This window comes from Leucoraja erinacea, chromosome 20, assembly GCF_028641065.1.
Source record: "Leucoraja erinacea ecotype New England chromosome 20, Leri_hhj_1, whole genome shotgun sequence".
Lineage (NCBI taxonomy): Eukaryota > Metazoa > Chordata > Chondrichthyes > Rajiformes > Rajidae > Leucoraja > Leucoraja erinaceus.
In genome coordinates this window covers 13,537,755-13,557,347 of record NC_073396.1, presented here as the reverse complement: position 1 = coordinate 13,557,347, position 19,593 = coordinate 13,537,755, and the positions used below count along the sequence as shown (strand labels likewise).

Below are 19,593 nucleotides of genomic sequence, written 5' to 3'. Positions count from 1 at the left end.
GTTGTTTTATGCTGTTGTAATAGGTTTAAATCGCGTTAAATTCCGATACTAGCGAAAATATTGATACATCTGGAAAAGGTCTGGATACTTATGAATAAACACGTCTGTAGCTGACAAAATTGTTTTATTTTATGTCTTTCATTCGGAAAGGAATGATTTCTGAAACTATTTCAGTAAATACGTAAGCAGTACTTTATTCATTCCAGATAGTGGGTAGCTATCGATACCCGACATATCCAAGTCAATCATATCGGGAACTAGAATGGAATCAACTGGTGGCTACTATTGGGGGTATGAGTTGCAAGGAGCCGTGAATGCGTCGTTCAAAATTTAGTTGTTTCAATAAGTGACTATCGTTCAAAACGAAATATCAGCAATTCATCGCGAGCAGTTCAAGAGTCCTGACAACTGGCGCATCCATGTCCATCTGAATGTCCATCACAACAGACCAGCATTCTATGGTTGGGGGGGTTAAGAATAAAATTTAAATCTGCAATGTAAAATCATTTTTAATGGGAAATTTGCAGCGGGCGGATATTTTTTTTGTTGAAATTCCAGCGCCTTTTATAAAACCGATGTGAATTTATTCATGGGTATCTTAGCCAACATTTAGTAACACAATATTCACAGGGCGACACGTAAACTCTCAACTCTGATTTTTGTATATTTTCTCCTCCAGTTAGAGAAATGAAACCGTTAAAATATGCGTCCTAAACTTGGAAACAATGAGGAAAATTGCTTGCATTCAGTTTGTAACGTGGATCGTTGTTACTGTAACAACGTTCTTTGGAGAATATGATTTCGTTACCAACATAAAGAATAAGCTAGCAGGCAGGCATCCCCGTTCTTTTCACATGGGTGGCTTATTTATTTATTTATAAAATGCAAAAATAATACATTGCAGTAATTGTTTTAATGTTTAGCGAAATGCACTGTGCGAAATGTACAGCACAATTAATCAATTCTAACAGAAGTGGGACATCGATTAACTGATTGATTATATACAGAAACTACTCCAAAATATCAAGAGCACGGCCGTATAAAACCTGATGTGTAAAACAAAGTTCAGTCTGAAGAAGGGGTTCGACCCGAAACGTTGCCTATTTCCTTCGCTCCATAGATGCTGCCTCACCCGCTGAGTTTCTCCAGCATTTTTGTCTACCTTTAAAGAGCTTTGACCTGGTCCGATGTTACTCAGTGCAAGAGAGGAGAAGATGAACGAACTGTATGCAGTCGGTGCGCTCTGATATATCGCGTGCTGGGTGGAAGAACTGGCGGGAATTCCGCCTGGAACCTGATCAGAAGAATAACATCGCATTAGTTTCTATTTATCCATAACTGCCTTTTTGTTTGCTAATTTGTATGCAGTAATCCAAATTTCTTCCACATAACCGCAGAATTGACAAAATAGCACGTTTGTGTATTTCTGTTAAACTGTAGACCTGCCTGTGCTTTTTAACTGACACGCGATCTTAAGCACTTCTGTCGGCGCAAAGGTATATAATTAGACGCGTATGCAGATCAAAACATTGCACGGGCCTCTTCAGACGTTCCCGCTAGTGTGCAGCCGAGAGAGCACACTCGCCGTGTGATCAGACAACGCGAACTTCCGTGTGTCTAGTCAGTGCATGGGGACCCAGACCTGCAGCGTACCTGAGTTTTGTTGACAAGATTGTTAACTAGAGTTAGACCATCCTAAATTATCACCATTCCCCGTTAACAATGGAGCAGAAAGCGCAGCGAAAGATAACCGTGAAAGGTAACCTGCCCACAGTTGAACACTGGACAATTCTTTCATGAAACCTAGAAGCAGGAAATGTACGATTCGCATCTGGGTGTTCAGGCCCCACTCTCTTCCCGATTAAAACTAAACTCTCTGCCTCCCAATTCTCTGCCGTGAACCTTCATGTTTTGTGATAAACTGCCTCAGACCCATACAGAATCAATTAAGACCACTTCGATATTTTTGTTTGGCTGTACAGCCGCCTGGGATTCGTTAAGGATCCCGCGGACAATTAGATCCCAGTTGGAAAAATATCAAAATAATTCCACCCTTCATCCCAGCAGCAACGATACGCAACATTGTTCCTGGTTTTTGTTTTTCTCTCAACCACTCCGAATACCCATAGGGCTAGCCTTTGATCGATAGTCTACCCAAGTCCATCTTGTGAAAACATTAACAATCAAACCAATCTATATATATATACTTGGCAAACTAAGACAGCGACATCCGCCTGGACATTCTGCACTCTTGTTATCTTTCGTAATGAATCTTGTTTCACTTTAACAAAACCCTGACAACATTCAGTATCGGTCCAGATCAAACGCCAATCCTCGCAGAAAGCTACTGTATGTCCCAAGAAAGTCCCCAAGGTCGTTTCGCACTGGTGTTAATTTGGTTCATAATTCAATTCGGGAAAAACCAGCACCCGGTCCCCATCGTTTAGAAAACAAACGGTGCCAACGGTTTCTGGTGTCTTTTAAATAAGTTTTGTCGATTTTGCCATTTTTTCTTCAACACAGCACCAAGCCAAGGCAACACACTTATATTAGAATGCATTTGGGCAGTTGTCATGAAGGTCCGCCAAACACCACCTCACGAACAGAGCCGGACACCAATCGATCATCATCTGATTGTCATTTTCACCCCATGAACAAAGCAGTTAGCCGGCACCAATGGACGTTCATATTTCCTCACATTTTTATCGATCTTTTTTAAAAGGTCATCTTACTGCCTTCCATCTCAGGTAACGAGAGTGAGTGTAATTTTTGATAATTTTATCATAAAATGCCCCAATAGTTTAGTCCATATATTTTTCGAGACGTGTTTATAAGGAGATGCATACCCTCTGCATTAAACATATTTAATGTGGAGATCAACATTATAAGCCGCACCATTAAGTCGAGTTTCGTTTACACGCTTGTAAACAGCTCAGCATTCAAGTTACCCCCCAAGGTCCTCTGAGTTTGTGTTAAACAACGCAAGATTTCTAAGCCACATAGCAGACGCTCTCGCTCCAGACTATAACAGAAAAAAAGCAGATTGTAAGTATTGTGGAAAGTGGCAAAAAAAATGTGTAAACACTTCTCCGTTGCAAATTCTTGGAGTTTTACTCGAATTATATGACAGGTGTCAGGAGGGGAAATGACCCCAAAGGAAACCTCAAAGATATTCTGAAAAAATAATTCCTATACAGTTTGGATGACCCCACGCTATTTATAACTTTGGTCAAAAGTTGTAGCAAGTAATACATTTGGATAGACACAAAAAGTTGGAGTAACTCAGCGGGACAGTCAGCATCTCTGGGGAGAAGGAATGGGTGACCTTCCGGGTCGAGACACTTTTTGGATTCACCAGCATTCACACCTTCACAATGTTTCTGGATGTAACCTTCCACAGATGGATATGGCGAGACCCATATCACAGAAGGGACAGAGGAGAAGAAAATTGAACTGTAATGGGAAGGGAGAAATCCATCAATACTCTCTGAAATCAATTCTTTAGAAATTAACGTGAAATAATAAACATCGATTGTAATAAAATTATCATGTCTTCTACTTATCTGGCAAAACTCTTTTTAATATTAGCTTCATAAAGACTCCAGTCTAGAAAACAATCCATGTATTAACACGTTCTTACCGAACCGAATGCGCACTGAAAACATAAATAATAACTTGTCCACATTCAGACTATAGAGCGTTAATAATGTTGCAACAGTAGACCAAATCACTAAGCTGCTTTGTCGCCAGGGAGAGGTTACACACCAGCTCCTCCGCTATATAATAACCCAGCTTCAAGCTTTGGGAAACATTGCCTGGTGTTTGGTAAACTAGTGGGAGCAGGGGACAGGGATTCGGCGATAACATACTGGGCCAACCCTCGCGACGGGTAACACCAACACTCACAAAGGTTCCCTGACTACCCCGGGGAAACACTCAATGCAGGTTTAAATGCTGCAGTGGGTCATAAAAAAGGGAAAGAGAGGAGAGAGAGAGAGAGAGGGAGAGAGAGACAGAAAGAGAGAGAGAGAAAGAAACAGATATAGACAGAGAGAGAGAGATTACAGAGAGAGAGAGAAAGAGAGAGACAGAGATAGAGAAGGAGAGGGAGTGTGAGAGAGAGGGGGGGGGGTCAGAGACAGACAGAGAGATAGATGGACACAGAGAGAGATAGATGGAGACAGAGAGAGGTCGTCAGACAGTGAGTGAGAGCGGGAGGGAGACATTGAGCTCATACGCGTGTAAGTTACTTACCACGTTAAGAAGCAAAGAAGCAATCGATATGGTCGAAAGTTTAGTGGCAGTTTTCCTTGGGTTCCCGTTTAATTCAATTTAAAGATGAAATATCCACTTTAGCAAGCACATCGCCACTGTCCGGTCTACACATCGCATGATACATAATTTGCCATTCATTTCTGAAGGGTCTGATTTATAAACGACGCCTTCGGTGTGTTCACTCGCTTTAAAGGTCGGGCAACAGGATAAGCGAGCCGCATAGCGTGGAAAATGCACATTGCAACTAAACGTTTTGTTTTAAAAAATAATGCATGGCTCCGAACATACACAAATATGATCCACACCACTGAGATTTCAGCTCTCGTTTCTGTTCGCAGAGAAATAAGAGCTAATTGAGGTAGCACATGCACTGAAATGTTTCGTGAATCGACTTTGCAAGATGAAAAATATCTTCCATCTTGCCAGAAGATTCTTAGTGAGGGCGGCCGTTTAATATTTAAATCGTTAAAAAAAAAAATAACAGCGGGGCGTTGGGACTTAAAAAAAAACCCCAAACCGGGTCGCTCATTCAAGAGACTACCTCCTCTCTTTAGCGAATGGAGCCAATCCCAGAGACGTGGGTACACTCGGGCCAATCAGGGATTCGTAGCCCGGGACTGATATAGCAGCCGTAAACAAACTTCTGACAAAAGTTTCTTTCCCCAAGTTTTCCTGAGCAGCCGCCCGGCGCGTATAGAAGGCGACTTGACACTGAGCCTGTCCACAACAGCCTCCTTATCTCCATGCTCAGCGAAATCTTTCTCCAGCATTGTCTCATTTAAACCCCACACCCCCTCGAATCGAAGCACGTGGCTTTAATGTGGAGAGATCGAGTCTGAAACGGCAGAGTTGAACATTCATCTTTATCGCATCTTAATTTGCCCTTTTTGGAGAGTCGAGTCGAGTCGAGTCGCGTCGCTTCGGGTTTCTCGCGAGTTAAATGCACCCCTGGCGGCTGCGGTGAACCGGTTTGCCAAGTCGATGCTGAATATGACGGAGGAAGGCGGGCAGGCAGCGGCCGACACGGGCTGCAGCCCCGGGTGCAGCGGCTCCGACAGCGAGTCGGTTGGGTCGCCGGGGTCGGTGTCTGAAGGCGAGACCCAGGCGGAGGACGGCTGCCGCTCGCTGCCCGCTGCCGTGGCCAACAAGAAGCTGGACGGCGAGGAGGACGAGCGCTTCCCCGCCTGCATCCGAGAGGCGGTCAGTCAAGTGCTGAAGGGCTACGACTGGACTCTGGTGCCGATGCCGGTGAGGATAAACGGCACGTCCAAGAACAAGCCCCACGTGAAGAGACCCATGAACGCCTTCATGGTGTGGGCTCAAGCCGCTCGCCGCAAACTCGCCGACCAGTACCCGCACCTCCACAACGCCGAACTCAGCAAAACCCTGGGCAAACTCTGGCGGTAAGGGTCGCGCCCGGCTTGTGCCGCGCTATGTGTTTGCGGTTTGTGTGGGACACCCACGCGGATTCTCCCCCCTCCCTCCCCCGGGGAATCGGGGAGACATGGTCCGCGGGAGCTGATCCCGAACCAGGAGCAGAGCCTGCCTTCCCCACCTGCACAACGGCCCGGTGTGGCATTCTCACCCCCTCCTCTCCCCCCACAACCACCACCCCCATCCCCTCCTCTCCTTCCCCATCCACGGGCTCGGCTAAATACCTTAAAAAAAATTGGAACATTTCTCTGCCGTATTAAAATATATTAGAACCACTACACCCTAATTTTTAAGACAGCGTTTGTTTATTTTTGTTTCATGCCTTTGTCGGTGGCAATCTCTCCCTCGCCCTCCGCCAGGCTGAATCCGCTGGGATAACGAGCCAAGACAGATCCGACAGCCTGCCCCGGGCTGGGTCAAGCCCCTCGGCTCTGTGACTTTCTTTGATTCGATCCCAACCCCGACTCCGAGTACAATCCAAGCGCATCACGCAGCGCTCGAATATGGGTCCGTCTTGAGATCGGTGGACGAGAAGGCTTCAGCCAGTCTGAAGAAGGGTCTCGACCCGAAACGTCCCACTGAGTTATTCCAGCATTTTGTGTCTATCTTCAGCCTACCGAGTTGGTTGGTGATCCCTCCGTTGAGCCCCCCCTCCCTCTCCCTCTCCCCAAATATTGAGCAGGTTTTAGCGGGCGGAGCGGCCGTCGAACCCTCTAACCCCTTTGCAAGGACCTGCGAGCCGAGAGATGCAGCGAGCGGGAAGCTAACGTGCTTAGCATGTAAAAACTGCAACTGGCGATTCGCGGGGACCTTTGTGGAAGGAAGATAGGCTTTTCTATTGAAACCTCTGTGGACGCTGATATAGATCACACAAGTTTTATGTGGGGGGAACGTTTGTCCGGTCTGAAATCCCCAATTCGTTCATTATCAGTCTTTGTTATCGGTCAAGGTGATGGGTGGACGCGAGGTGGAGTTACGTGTATGAATGAACTGCAGACGCTGTTTCACATTGAAGATAGACACAAAATGCTGGAGCAACTCAGCGGGTCAGGCAGCATCGTTGGAGAGAAGGACTAGGCAACGTTTCGGGTCGAGATTTCAAAGGTAGAATATCCCAGGGGGGTAGTGGGTGGGGGGCATCTGTGGAAAGAGCGGGCTAGAGAGTGGGTTCTGCTGGCTGGGGTTTCTGCCAAGCCGCGACTGACCCACTGCCCTTGCCTTCCTTCCACAGCTTGCTGAGCGAGAGCGAGAAGCGTCCCTTTGTGGAAGAGGCGGAGCGCTTGCGGGTGCAGCACAAGAAGGACCATCCCGACTACAAGTACCAGCCCCGCCGGAGGAAGGGTTCCTGTGGCGGGTGCATTTCGACTCGGAGCGCATCCCGGGCCCTCCGACAGGGCAGGGCCGATCAGAACGGATCTTGTGAGATGCAGATGAGCAGGACGCTGGCTGGCGGGCGAGGGTCCTTGGAGAGATGGAGCTGCGCAAGATGTGACGGCCCGCCCTTTTCACATTGAAGATCCGCCCACAAAATGCTGGAGCAACTCAGGCGGGTCAGGGCAGCGATCGTTGGAGAGAAGGACCTAGCCAAGTTTCGGGTTTCGAGAAGATTCAACAGGTTGAATGTCCCGGGGGGGAGTGGGGTGGGGGGATCTGTGGAACGAGCGGGCTAGAGAGTGGGTTCTGCTGGCTGGGGTTTCTGCCAAGCCGCGACTGACCCACTGCCCTTGCCTTCCTTCCACAGCTTGCTGAGCGAGAGCGAGAAGCGTCCCTTTGTGGAAGAGGCGGAGCGCTTGCGGGTGCAGCACAAGAAGGACCATCCCGACTACAAGTACCAGCCCCGCCGCAGGAAGAGCGTGAAGAACGGCCCGGCCGACTCGGAGCAGGGCGCCGATCAGAACCACCTGGCCGTCGGGCAGATGTACAAGGAGGGCCTGACGGCGGCGAGGGTGACCTCCGACGGCCAACACCCGCCCGAGCACGCAGGTGAGCGAGCAGCCGCTGGAGTGTTGGAGGGCTGGGGTCTTGCGAGCGGTTGTGGTTGGGAGTTGGAGGGGTGCGCTACTCCAGTGACAAAGCCAAGAAAGCGAGCGAGGATAACAGCGCAGGTCCGAGCAGTCACATCGACTAACTGGTCGTTTAACCATTTAACGCCCTGGTCATTTTGCTTAAGCATCTTGCACCGAAGAACTCCCGAGTTTATCAGAATGCAACTTAGCCTGGTCTCAAAGTTAACAGCGCCCAGTCTTTATTCAAGAGATACCACAATGATTGGTTTGGGTTGAGGAGTTTCTGGCCCTGTTGCGTTGTCCATTGAGAGACAAAAAAATTGTCTCCATTTACAATAAAAAACAGAAAATGCTGGGACTACTCAGCGGGTCAGGCCGCGTCTGTGGGAAGAAAGACAGTTGACGTTTCAGCTGGAAGATCCTTCGCTTTTCTGAAAAATGTCTCCATCTACCGGGGTCAAAAGGTTCACTTCCCTTCCCGAATGCTGTCACCTGTACACGTTCCCGATTCACCACGGATTTGGCCCTCGGGACAAAACGGTGGGAGTTAACGAAAGAGACAGTTTGGACCCTCTAACTTACATTAACCCCGTGTACAAAACGAATTGTTGGGACTTTTCATTTATTTGTGCTTTCAATACACTTATTCGCATAATTGCGAAAATATTCCAACTGGTGGCATAAGGTTCGGCGGGAAGATGAGAGAAACTGATGCTGTCTTCCTACCAGCAGAGAAGGTTAAAGGGGAGGATAAATAATGTGGGTGATGAAGTGGGTGGTTTCGGTTGGCAGGGAGGCTTATTGGAAGAGCGGGGATGAGGAGATGGTTCAGTGCAGCTTGGCTTACTACAAGAGACGGCGGAAAATAGATTCAGCAGCAGTCTCGGGACACTGAGGGCCCTAGTCCTCTTTCGTATTATTTGTGAAATGTGTGCGTGTACATTTACTATATATATTTATATATATATACATATTATATATACATATAATACATATATATATATAATATGTATATACACACGTATATATGTATACATTTTATATTTCATATTATATATTTATATTTATATTATAAAGATATATTTATTACATAAAATGTATATAATATATATGTATTTGTGCATTTATAATATATATGGGTATGTGTGTGTATATATACACATTGAACTTTTTTTTATCATTTATTAAATTGTTTACAGTGCACTATATTTACATTTTCTATTGTGCTACTGCAAGTTAAAATTTAATTGTTCTATCAGGGACATATGACAATAAAACACTCTTCACTCTCTTGGAAACGTGTTCAGTGGTGACTTTTGAAGGGTATTTGAGATACATTGGAAAGGGTAGTGGGGTTGGGGGAGGATTGTGAGGAAAGAGCATGAAGAAGTGACTGGTGGGATAAACCTTGCACAGTTTCAATAGCCCAGGGACCTCCTAATGCTTTGTGTGAATTTTTTTTAAGTGTTAACACCACTCCCCGTGGCTGTCGTGTAATTGATTGCTCTATTTCTGACTTCTGTAGTAAAGGCCTGTCCTTTTGTTCTTAACCAGGCCACGCGCAAGGGCCCCCAACTCCGCCCACCACTCCCAAAACCGACCTCCACGCAGGCAAGCATGAGCTGAAGAGGGAGGGGCGCTGCATGCCGGAGAACGGCCGCCAGAACATTGACTTCAGCAACGTGGACATCAGCGAGCTGAGCAGTGAGGTCATCAACAACATAGAGACCTTCGACGTCCACGAGTTTGACCAATACCTACCACTGAATGGCCACGGTGTGCCCCTCCCCTCCGACCACAGCCACGGACCGAACATGAGCGGCTCCTACAGCGCTTCCTATCTAACCAGCAGCAGCACCGCCCAAGCCATCTGGAACCATAAGAGCATCTCATCCTCCTCGTCCTCCTCATCGGTCTCCAGCGAACCAAGCCAACAAAGGCTGCACATTAAGACCGAACAACTGAGCCCAACTCACTACAACGACCAACATCACGGCTCATCGCCACAAACCGATTATAGTTCCTATAGCAGCCAGGGATGCAGTCCCATCAGTGCCAGTGCTGCTGCCTTCCCTGGCTCCCAATGTGACTATTCTGACATCCAAGGCCCCAATTACTACAACCCTTACTCCGGATACCCTTCAACCATCTACCAGTACCCTTATTTTCATTCATCTCGCCGTCCTTATGCATCACCCCTTCTGAATAGCCTCTCCATTCCTCCAGCCCACAGCCCGACTAACTGGGACCAACCTGTCTACACAACCCTGACTAGGCCATAGGAAGAGGTAATTTCCCAGGATACATATTGGGAGGGAGGGAGGGAGGGGGGGGGGGGGAATGCAGGTTTAGGTGATGCATGATCTCAAGAACCCTTGAGACTTAATCAGTCTTCCATGGCATTATGCACTAATGAAAGACTGAATGAGTGGAGCACTGTACCATTCCATTTTAAGTGCCTGCTGATCCAAATGATGCCAATTCTGACCAGTGACAACCATCAGTGACTTAGTTTTTTGTTTGAAAAAGGCAAAAACTTTGGTCTGAAGTGATTACCAGCACGAAGACGGAGAGAAATGAAAACCTCTGAGATCCTCTGTGAGGACAAACTACATTCGAATGAAATAGGTCAGACTCCGCAAATCTTTATTCTTTTCCCTAATTTGTTTTATTTTCTAAGTTTATGAAAAGAGGTTATGTAAGCGTTGAGGATATCTAAATTTTTGAAACGTGTTGTTTCTGAACTGTAGTTGTTGAAGTGTGTATTTATCTTATGTATTTTTACATTTTTTACTTGGAACAATTCAAGCAAAAAAAAATTTAGTCTTTTTCTTGTGCGATCAAGAATTCATGTGATAATGGAAAGGGTGTCTTGAAGGAAAATGAATCAGTTGACTAATTTCCCATGGGTTTGGGAGGTAGTTTTTTTGAATGACATGCCAATTTATTTTTTTCTAAATCAGAGTGAAAACCATATCTTACTAAACATATTACACGCTTTGAAATCATGTCTTTGTCACAGTTTCTGGATAAAATGGCAAATTTTTCCAACAGAGAAGTTTCAAAAGTTTGTTCCTTGGCAACTTGGACTATTGGGGACCACATATTTTAGCCAACAAGCTGTGAATCTTTTAATTCTCCACCACAATAAAGCCGAACCCATATTAACAAATGCTGTCGATGAATAGGGTAGTCTAATACTGTCTTTTGTTCTCCAGTTTCAATTGTATGCTGAGCATATAAACTTGTTTTCCATTTAAATGCTAATTTGTGCCTTAATGTTTGCAAGAGTAAAAAGATTTATGTTAATTTTTACTTCTATTTTTGGAAAAAAATGTTTGTTTTGAAAAAGATATTCTTGGCAAATCCTTTTTGCAAATTGTTTACTGTATAAAGTTTGAGAAATCAATTGTAACTTAACCATTCTGTTTGTACTAGTCCTCTCTTAGAGGAATGCAGAATAATTTCTGACTAAGCAATGTTAACTTTTGTACAGATAAAATGTCAAGATTAAAAACAAAGCTTTTTACTGTATGTTGGGACATCTAATTTTAAGAAAAATAATTAGCTCATGGATTAGACAATGAAATGTTAAGACACAGACACAGACGCAGCCCCTTTGGCCCCAATGTCTACACTGACCAGCAAGTACCCATCTACAAAAAGCTAAGAAGTTTACTTTGCTTGTAAGCTTATTTGCCTTGGTGATTCAAGTGCTCATCTAACTATGTTTTAAATAATTGCAACCACTCTCAGGGTGAAAAAAAATCTTCCTCAGATCCTCTCTAATCCTTTTATCCCATATTCTAAACCTATGCCCTGGAATGAGGGAATAGGACTGAACAATTAAGCTAAACATTGTTTTGTTGCATTGATTAAATACACAGTTTAAGAATTAAAGACAAAGGGAGTTATGTTTGATGGACCCCTGGTGGATCTTTTCTAATTTGGAAAGAATCATGTTGATTGCATTGAGGTTCAGAAACATCTACCAAAAACGCAAAATGTATTAGCAAAGGTTTGACATATTTTATTCAATAGCAATGTTTTTTTAATTTTTGAAGAGCCAGGGAACATAATCAAGAAAACTTGTTCACCTTTGCTGTGGGGAAAAAAAGACAGGGTTCTCATCAACAAAGTGCCCTTCACAACCTTCATTAACATTCCAACACTCACTAGAAAATGAAGAGGACTTTTTCTAAAGTTACTAAATCTGAGCCAAGTGAAAATCAACCCTCTAAAAAAATATATGAAAACTCGGTGGTTACTCAGAGATGTTTAATTGAATGGAAAGCAAACTCTGACATCTTGCGTTTTCATAATTGTTTTTGGAGGCTAAATTCTTAACATCTATGTCGGCTAAATCTCATCAGACATGGAGCTGATGAATACAATACTGGAGATTCTCACAATTGCTCATTGTGAATTACCGGCTGCTAATATTTTGCAACAAGCGTCATGTTATTCGCAAGGACCTTATTGAGAACATGTTGCAGGGACTGTGTGTAATTGTCACACATGCTATCTTCGAGTATGTAATCCGAAGTAAGTTGAAAGATGCATTTTATATCATCTGTCATGATCTCAGAGTAACCCAAACATTCACAGTGCGCAAGTTATTTTTGGAGCAATTACTATTTAAATGTTGGAAGCATGCAAGGCCAAATTTGCATCCAGAAATATTTTACAATGAGTGTGATAATGATAAAACATCATGATTCTTAGTCATGTTGGCTGAATATTAAATATTGACGAGGACACTGAGAATTCCCTGCTATGCTTTCAATTAGTACCTCGTACATTTTATGTTCATCTGACAGGGCCGAAAATGCTCCAGTTTATTAACTTGAAAGAACCATCATGGAAATTTGTGGATTTACATAAATATCTGCATCTAGTGAGCCGGAAAATGTAGCTTCCATCATTAATTACTGCTGGCTTTATAGAACTAAACAAAAGCTCTCAATATTTATACAAATTGCCATTCAATATAACATTAGCTTTTTATTCTTTTAGTCAGAAGCAGTAAACCAGCAACACTGCTTATTACCAGATTTACCAATGTTTCTCAGGCCAAAATGAAATCCAATTAATTTGACTGCAAACTATGATAAATATACAAAATAATGCTCTTATTTCACCAGCGGACATTCATTCAGGATGTGTATTGCTAAATCCAGCAAATTAATTAGATATTCATTCAAACGTTCCTCTGTTTCCAAATATTGCCCTATTTTATGTCACCAATTTTTAAAGTGGTCTTGGGAATGGTAGTTATTCGTGCATTTTCAGGATTTTATTCAACTGAACTGAGAATTGATATAACTTCTTTAATTACAACCACTGATATAATTACATTCTCTTTCCTTTACAAACTATGGTCTTCAATCACCTTCCCATGCCCTCTGCAAAATAAAACATGATCCCTCCAATGACCCTCTATGAAGCTTTCCTACCCTATCCAAGGCCTTTTTTCCTTGCTTGTGAATACAGTCTTGAATGCTTACCTTTTGTCCCATTTGCTTCCTCCAAACCATAACATTGTCATTTTAATCCCCCAACCTTCCTATTTCTTCCCCCTGGAACACATTTTATTCCGCCCACACACACATCATCGATCTATTAGTGGCAATTTACAGTGGGCAATTAATCTACCAAACTGAACACTTATAGAAGGCAGGAGAAAAGCAGAGTGCTTACAGAAGACACACATGGTCACAGGGCAAAGGTGCAAATTCTACCCGCTAACAGCTGACAACCAAGGTCAGGATTGAACCTGGGACTCTGGAGCTGTGAGGCAACTAATCCTCTTGCTGCACCACTGTGCTGTCCTTTGCATTTTTTCTGTTGGCACGTTTAACATTTCATTCGCACACCCAGCTTTTCTGTTGCCTCTCCGTCAGCTGCCTATTACAACCAACCATTTCCTGAATCACGGCTTTTGTCAATTTAACAGGGGAATAGAATAAACAACCTTATCTGTTTTCTGCTAGAGGTTTTGAATTCTTGCCCAAAAAGCTTGTGTTGGCATAAGCCTCTCATATATTATTGCGCAAAATCCTGTTCCCTTGAGCCACATAAGATGTTAAGGCAGCTGACATAAATCATGGTTGTGGAGAAGAGGGGGGGGGGGGGGTCTAGAAAGTTTTTGGGGATGGGTTTGTGAAGAGAATGCTGTGAATGGTGGAGAAATGGAATTCACTGTGCAATGGAAGAGGCCAGAATGCAAAAAGCCAAGAGGATTATAGATAGGACAAGACCTCATGGAGAGTGAGAGGGCCAGCCTTAATGGGATTTGAAAGCCATCATTATATCTTGAAATGAATGGAGAGAACATTCTCAAACCAGCTTGGCATGCATGGGGTGGAACTTCAGTGTGGCATCCAACTGAAATGCCCGAGGTTTGTCCATCTGCAACCAATTTAATTGCGGGGACAATGTAAATGTGGTCTCCCGGACTCTCAATATATATATAAAATTTAACCACAGAGACAGAGACAATGTGCTACTTAAACGGACTTGTATAATTAGGATTGCCAACCCTCCCAGATAGTAGGGGGGAATTAAATAAATCTCCAGGAGTCTACTGGGAGCAACCCAGGAGATGACTTTCTGTCAGCAGGAGGAGATTGTTCACAGTCATTGCACAGACTGAGCCAGCCCAGAGGATGCCAGTGTAGGGAACGAACTAGCAATGTTCACAGTGGGATCAGATGTTCCAGTCTGAAGCAAGGAGCAGAGCAGCTGTTTGGATGTGGCAATTGCCTTCCTTCTCACCCGGAGTGGGCTGAAACATAGAGGAACGAGAGAGATAAATAAGAGATAATCCCCCACCACCGGCAAGGTCCAAAATCAAGGCGTGAAGCTGGTGTCACACCCAAATTAAAGGTTGTGTTGAGAAGCCCCAGCCATTTGTGACCCTCTTCCACAGAGGAGCCCTTCTCACATGGGATCCCTTCAGCCTCTCTGCATGGGTCTCCCTATAACTCAGGATCCTTCTTACATGGGACTTCCTCGTGCCCAGGAACTGCTCTGAACATGCTATCCTCCCATATGGCTCTTGGATGGAGATTAGTCATTAATGTTGTATCACTCAGTGATGTGACAACATTTGCTTCAAAGCAGTATGTTATAGGATAAAGCCTCCCATAATAGATCCAGACAGACTTGGTAACCCTCTACATAGTGCACATCACCATCTCAGTACGCCCCAAAGTGTTTAATAGTCTATGAAGTGCAGTCATCAAGTCATAGAGTCGTTCAGCATGGAAACAAATCCTTTGACCCAACTAGTCCACGTTGATTGTGTCCATTTAAGATAGTCCCAGTTTCCTGCATTTGATCCACATCCATCTAAATCCTTTCTATCCATGTGCAAATGTCTTTTAAATGTTGTTATGGTACCTGCCTCCACCACTTCCTCTGGCAGCTTGTTCCATATACCCACTACATTCTGTGTGAAAAGTTGCCCCTTAGGTTCCTATTATAGTGTTCCCCTCTCACCTTAAACATATGTCATCTAGCTCTTTATTTCCCTATGCTAGGAAAATACTGTGTGCTTTCATTCTATCTCTGCCACATGATTTTATACCCCTCTGTACGTTCAGTTGTGTTGGACTGATGAACTCTGGTTGCCAGTCTGAACACACCAATGTTGGGCGAGTCGAGAATCAGGGGCCACAGTCTTAGAATAAAGGGGAGGTCATTTAAGACTGAGGTGAGAAAAAACTTTGTGAATCTGAATCTATGGAATTCCCTGCCACAGAGGGCAGTGGAGGCCAAGTCACTGGATGGATTTAAGAGAGAGTTAGATAGAGATCTAGGGGCTAGTGGAGTCAAGGGATATGGGGAGAAGGCAGGCACGGGTTATTGATAGGGGACGCTCAGCCATGATCACAATGAATGGCTCGAAGGGCCAAATGGCCTCCTCCTGCACCTATTTTCTATGTTTCTATGTCTCACAGGCAACTCCAACTTGAATTATTTTAGGAATATTTGGTGAGGGATAAATATTGGTCTGAAAATCAGGAAGAAATAAATCATTAACCTCTTTTAAACCAATCCATGAGATCTTTACATCGAAGTCTTGGGGTAACTCCTTCTTTGAAAGATGATAAACTTCTGACAGTGCCACATTCCTTCATTCATGACTGAATTACTAACACATGACATACAATGAGAGAGGCGGATCGCTTCTATCATTATTGGTGTTAATTGCTGGAAGAAGACCAAGCAAAGTTATTTTATGGAGCTCTATTCAATGTGTGTAGTGTTTTTATTTTGATGTTTTACTTTCAAGCAGTTACTGTTTGCTTTCAACAATTAAGAGGTCACCATAATAGTTGTGCCTTGCTTTATTAAGTAAGACAGCGCATGTATCAGACACAAGCTGAATTGTGTTAATATATCTAATGAATATTGAACATTGCAGAAGGAGTCAAGTGTCAACATTTGTTATATTACATTACATGTTGTTGGAGAAAGCTTGATATGGTGGAGGATCTGTGGAATTCATTGCCACAGATGTCTGTGGAGGCCAAGTCAATGATATTTTTAAATGGGGGATTTGCAGATTCCTGATTAGTAAGGATGTCAGGAATCCTTACTATTGGGGAGTTATGGGGAGAAGGCAGGAGAATGGGGTTGGGAGGGAATCGGGTTGAGAGGGGGAAAGATAAATCTGCCATGATTGAATGGCCGAGTAGACATGATGGCCTAATTCTGCTCCTATTACCAATGACATATGTATAGTTTTGTTGAACATTTCATTCATATAACACCTTTCCAAAGTGCTTCACAGTCACTGAAATTCTCATGTGAGTCCACCACTGTTAATAGCCTCCTCTTTCATCCAATAGTCACTTGCTAAGTATCATTTCCAACAGAAAACACAACAAGCTGCTCTCAGTCTCAAGTACCTCTCCTTTCTTTGTTCCTTCTCAGATAGCCAGTGGCCTGAAGGCAATAATGGTCTCTTATTACACTCTCCCCATTTCATAAATTCATCTTCTAATTTTAATTTACAAGGCTACAGTACTTCTCTCCCCTGCGACAGCTCAAAGGGTGTATTTCTCCACACCTTTCCCAATTTCAGGAATTTTCGAAGGTCTTTTCAGCTATTGAGGTACTTTTCAAGTGGTGGACATTTTAAATTACATCAGGAAGGTCACTTGTAGAAACAAGGAACTGCGGACGCTGGTTTACACAAAAGAACACAAAATGTTGGAGTAACTCAGCGGGTCAGGTAACATGGAAGGTTTAGCATGGTGAACTTCAGACAGCACCATAAAAGGATAGCAACTTCATTGAAATCAGCTGACTCGGGACATATTTTGCAGGAAAATGATTTAATGATATTACATCTTCCTGGTTGAAAGCCTCAACAAAGTAAGGCACTCCATCTAGTGGTGCAGCTTGCGATTTACATACAGCAGCAGCAGAATGACTGTAAACAGCAGCAGCACCCCACATCAATCCATATTTAGTACCTGCAGTGGTTTGCAGTGCAACTCTGCCTCTGTTGCAGCTGCAACTTCTGGATCTGATTATTGGAATGGAATGGAATGGAATGGAATACTTAATTGTCACATGTGACAAGGCACAGTTTGCTTGCTTACCCAAAGTATACAAATAGCGGCCATCTACGCTGCTGACAAAATTACAAAGTTAGCCGGCTCCTCCTTTCATCTCCCCCCCTCCCCCACAGTGGATCGCTGGGTCCCCATTGTCCATTGTTCTCCCCCCCCCCCCCCCCCCATTGTCCATTGTTCCCCCCCCCCCCCCCCCCCCCCCCCCCCCCCCCCCCCCCCCCCCAGCAGTCCCTCACGCCAGGTCCTCCATCTGATCTGATCTGACTATTGCCTGTCTCCACTGGAAGGCTGTCACTCTTCATAAAGTTGAGCTCACTCAAACTGCTGGCCCTATCCCCACCCTGATCATTTTCTTTTACGCTAAATTGTACTTCTCTCCCTGAAGCCTCCGCGGGCCCCGACACTGTTCAATGTGAGGCTCATCGCCTCTCATGGATCAACGACTGGCCTGAGCTCATTCTCCAAGCGTATACAGAAGCAGGCGTCCTCTGCACACTGCAGCTAGATTACTGACTGAGGCTGGGGAGACATAGGTTCTGGAGTGGAGCTAACATCGATTGAACAGTCTCCTGCATGTGCTGCGGATTAACTCCACTCCAAGAGAAAGTGGCGAGAGAGATTGAAAAATGTGTTGAGTCAGTGACACAGCCTTGCTCGACACACTCTGCAGTGAGGTTGGCTCCCTTGCATCCTAGGTGGTTAACACCACATCTTGCATCCCATCACAAAACAGACAGAATCTCCAGCTCCCTCCCCTCTACTTTCAGTCTGAAGAAGGGTCCCTATCCAAAATATCACCCATCCCTTTTCTCCAGAGAAAACCCCCTGAGTCTACCTTCAGAATATGTAATTGGATAACAATATATCTTGAAATCAAATGGAATAAAGTCCATTTCCAGGTCTTTTCAGGTCCGTTCTGAAAATCAAATTTCTGGGATGGTCCACTCTCATATTCCCCAAATGACTCTGAGATGTCAGTTCTCCTGCACCACCATTCTCATTGGTATGGGTGAAGTTCAGTAGCATTACTCAAACTACTCCAGTCAGTAATCACTCTCAGTCCTGCGCATTTCCAGAGCACTGATAACTCTATAGCTGTGCGGACGTTCCCATCTGCAATCTCTGCAATCTGTAGGCGTTGCTGGAAGACTTGGGAACTGGAGAACAGACATTGACAAGCCAGCAGTAATGATGGAAACTGTGAGCCTTCAGCAGCTCTTCACTAGGTCTGTACCAGCATAAGTTGCACTAATGTATCACACCCTTGTTTTGGAGCAAATACATTTCTAGGCCAGTGTTTGTAACCATCCAAATTCTTTCTTCCCATATCCTAACCAAATTCCACTCTTCCATCACCTCTTTCCCTCTCACTAGACTACGCAGGCTCTTTATAGAAACATAGAAACATAGAAAATAGGTGCAGGAGGAGGCCATTCGGCCCTTCGAGCCAGCACCGGCATTCATTGTGATCATGGCTGATCGTCCCCTAGCAATAACCCGTGCCTGCCTTCTCCCCATATCCCTTGACTCCACTAGCCCCTAGAGCTCTATCCAACACTCTCTTAAATCCATCCAGTGATTTGGCCTCCACTGCCCTCTATGGCAGGGAATTCCATAAATTCACAACTCTCTGGGTGAAAAAGTTTTTTCTCACCTCAATCTTAAATGACCTCCCCTTTATTCTAAGACTGTGGCCTCTGGTTCTGGACTCGCCCAACATTGGGAACATTTTTCCTGCATCTAGCTTGTCCAGTCCTTTTATAATATTATATGTTTCTATAAGATACCCCCTCATTCTTCTAAACTCCAGTGAATACAAGTCTAGTCTTTTCAATCTTTCCTCATATGACAGTCCCGCCATCGCAGGGATCAATCTCGCGAACCTACGCTGCACTGCCTCAATCACAAGGATGTCCTTCCTGAAATTAAGAGACTAAAACAGTACATAATGCGCTTAAGGTAAGAAATCCTTTATATGTGATGTGAAATTTCGTTTTCAAAAGTTGTATTGCAAAGATTGCAAACTACATGAGGAATAAGCCCAAGAGACAACGAATGTGAGCATCAGTCATGAAATTGCTGATAAAATGACATCCGGCTCCTTTTGGATATTTAATAATGGGAAAATGATAAACAAAAATGCATATTCATAATTTTCATGCTAACAGTGCTTTCCCTTTTTGGTTCCAGCTTTTCTTTTGTAGCCGAAACCCAGGGTGTTTGAGAAAAGCAAAACAAAGGTATATCCCAGGAAATGGCACCATTTGCTCTGCTGGAGTAAGCCAGAT

The 19,593-nt window shown here is 44.2% G+C and overlaps 1 protein-coding gene and 1 long non-coding RNA gene across 2 annotated transcripts; one reads left to right on the top strand and one right to left on the bottom strand.

The window, feature by feature from the left end:
- Positions 1 to 844: 844 nt before the first annotated feature.
- LOC129706812 (uncharacterized) lies at positions 845 to 4,620 on the bottom strand. Its single transcript, XR_008725104.1, has 2 exons — positions 4,255 to 4,620; positions 845 to 1,294 (listed from the first exon to the last, which is right to left on the bottom strand). It is a non-coding gene; the product is annotated as an uncharacterized LOC129706812 (long non-coding RNA).
- Positions 4,621 to 4,754: 134 nt separating this feature from the next.
- On the top strand, positions 4,755 to 11,249 carry LOC129706811 (transcription factor SOX-8-like). Its single transcript, XM_055651322.1, has 3 exons — positions 4,755 to 5,678; positions 7,451 to 7,692; positions 9,270 to 11,249. Exons 1-3 carry the CDS (start codon positions 5,257 to 5,259, stop codon positions 9,995 to 9,997), a joined length of 1,392 nt encoding a protein of 463 aa, XP_055507297.1. The 5' UTR covers positions 4,755 to 5,256; the 3' UTR covers positions 9,998 to 11,249.
- Positions 11,250 to 19,593: the final 8,344 nt, after the last annotated feature.